The sequence below is a fragment of the Octopus bimaculoides genome, chromosome 5 (genome assembly GCF_001194135.2).
Source record: "Octopus bimaculoides isolate UCB-OBI-ISO-001 chromosome 5, ASM119413v2, whole genome shotgun sequence".
Classification (NCBI taxonomy): Eukaryota; Metazoa; Mollusca; class Cephalopoda; order Octopoda; family Octopodidae; genus Octopus; species Octopus bimaculoides.
Window position 1 is genome coordinate 110,407,527 of NC_068985.1, and position 545 is coordinate 110,408,071.

At 31.6% G+C, this 545-nt stretch overlaps 1 protein-coding gene across 6 annotated transcripts in view; it reads left to right on the plus strand.

Annotated features, from left to right (window-relative positions):
* The window catches only part of LOC106873475 (sulfate transporter), a 208,335-nt gene that overhangs the window by 174,320 nt on the left and 33,470 nt on the right, over window positions 1-545 (plus strand). For all 6 annotated transcript variants that reach the window (XM_052967943.1, XM_052967945.1, XM_052967944.1 and 3 more), the window contains one exon: window positions 124-206. In XM_052967943.1, coding sequence (XP_052823903.1) covers window positions 124-206 — 83 coding nt within the window. The remainder of the gene's footprint in view (window positions 1-123; window positions 207-545) is intronic.

The window sequence follows — 545 nt, forward strand, 5'->3', positions numbered from 1 at the left end:
GTGGTGGTGGTGGTTGTTGTTGTTGTTGTTGTTGTTGTTAATATTAATATTACTATTATTATTATTATTATTATTATTATTATTATTATTATTATTATTATTATTATTATTATTCATATTCAGGTCGTCCTTGGTACAGTAACTTCCTATTTTCTAAAGCTGGGTGATAAACATAATGTTGTCATTGTTGGAAACATCCCGACTGGGTGAGTTACTTTTGTGAGACAGCTGTGTTGTTATGGACTTGTAATATGGATGGATGATGCATACTGGTGTAAATGTGCCATGAGTTAAAGGATAAGGCTAACAAATAGAGCCAAAAAAAAAAATGTCTGAGAAGGCATGTGAGGCTAAGATCTGAGAATGTGAGGCCTCTCTAGTGAGATAACAACGGAATGAAGTTAAGCAGATGTGATATATGTGTTACATATTTACTTGATGTAGCATGGAAAAATTGATGTTAAAATAATAATAATAATGGTAGGTGGTAGGTGACAGTAATGAGCCTATTATCTCCTGGTTAGTTTTATTGCTAATAATATATA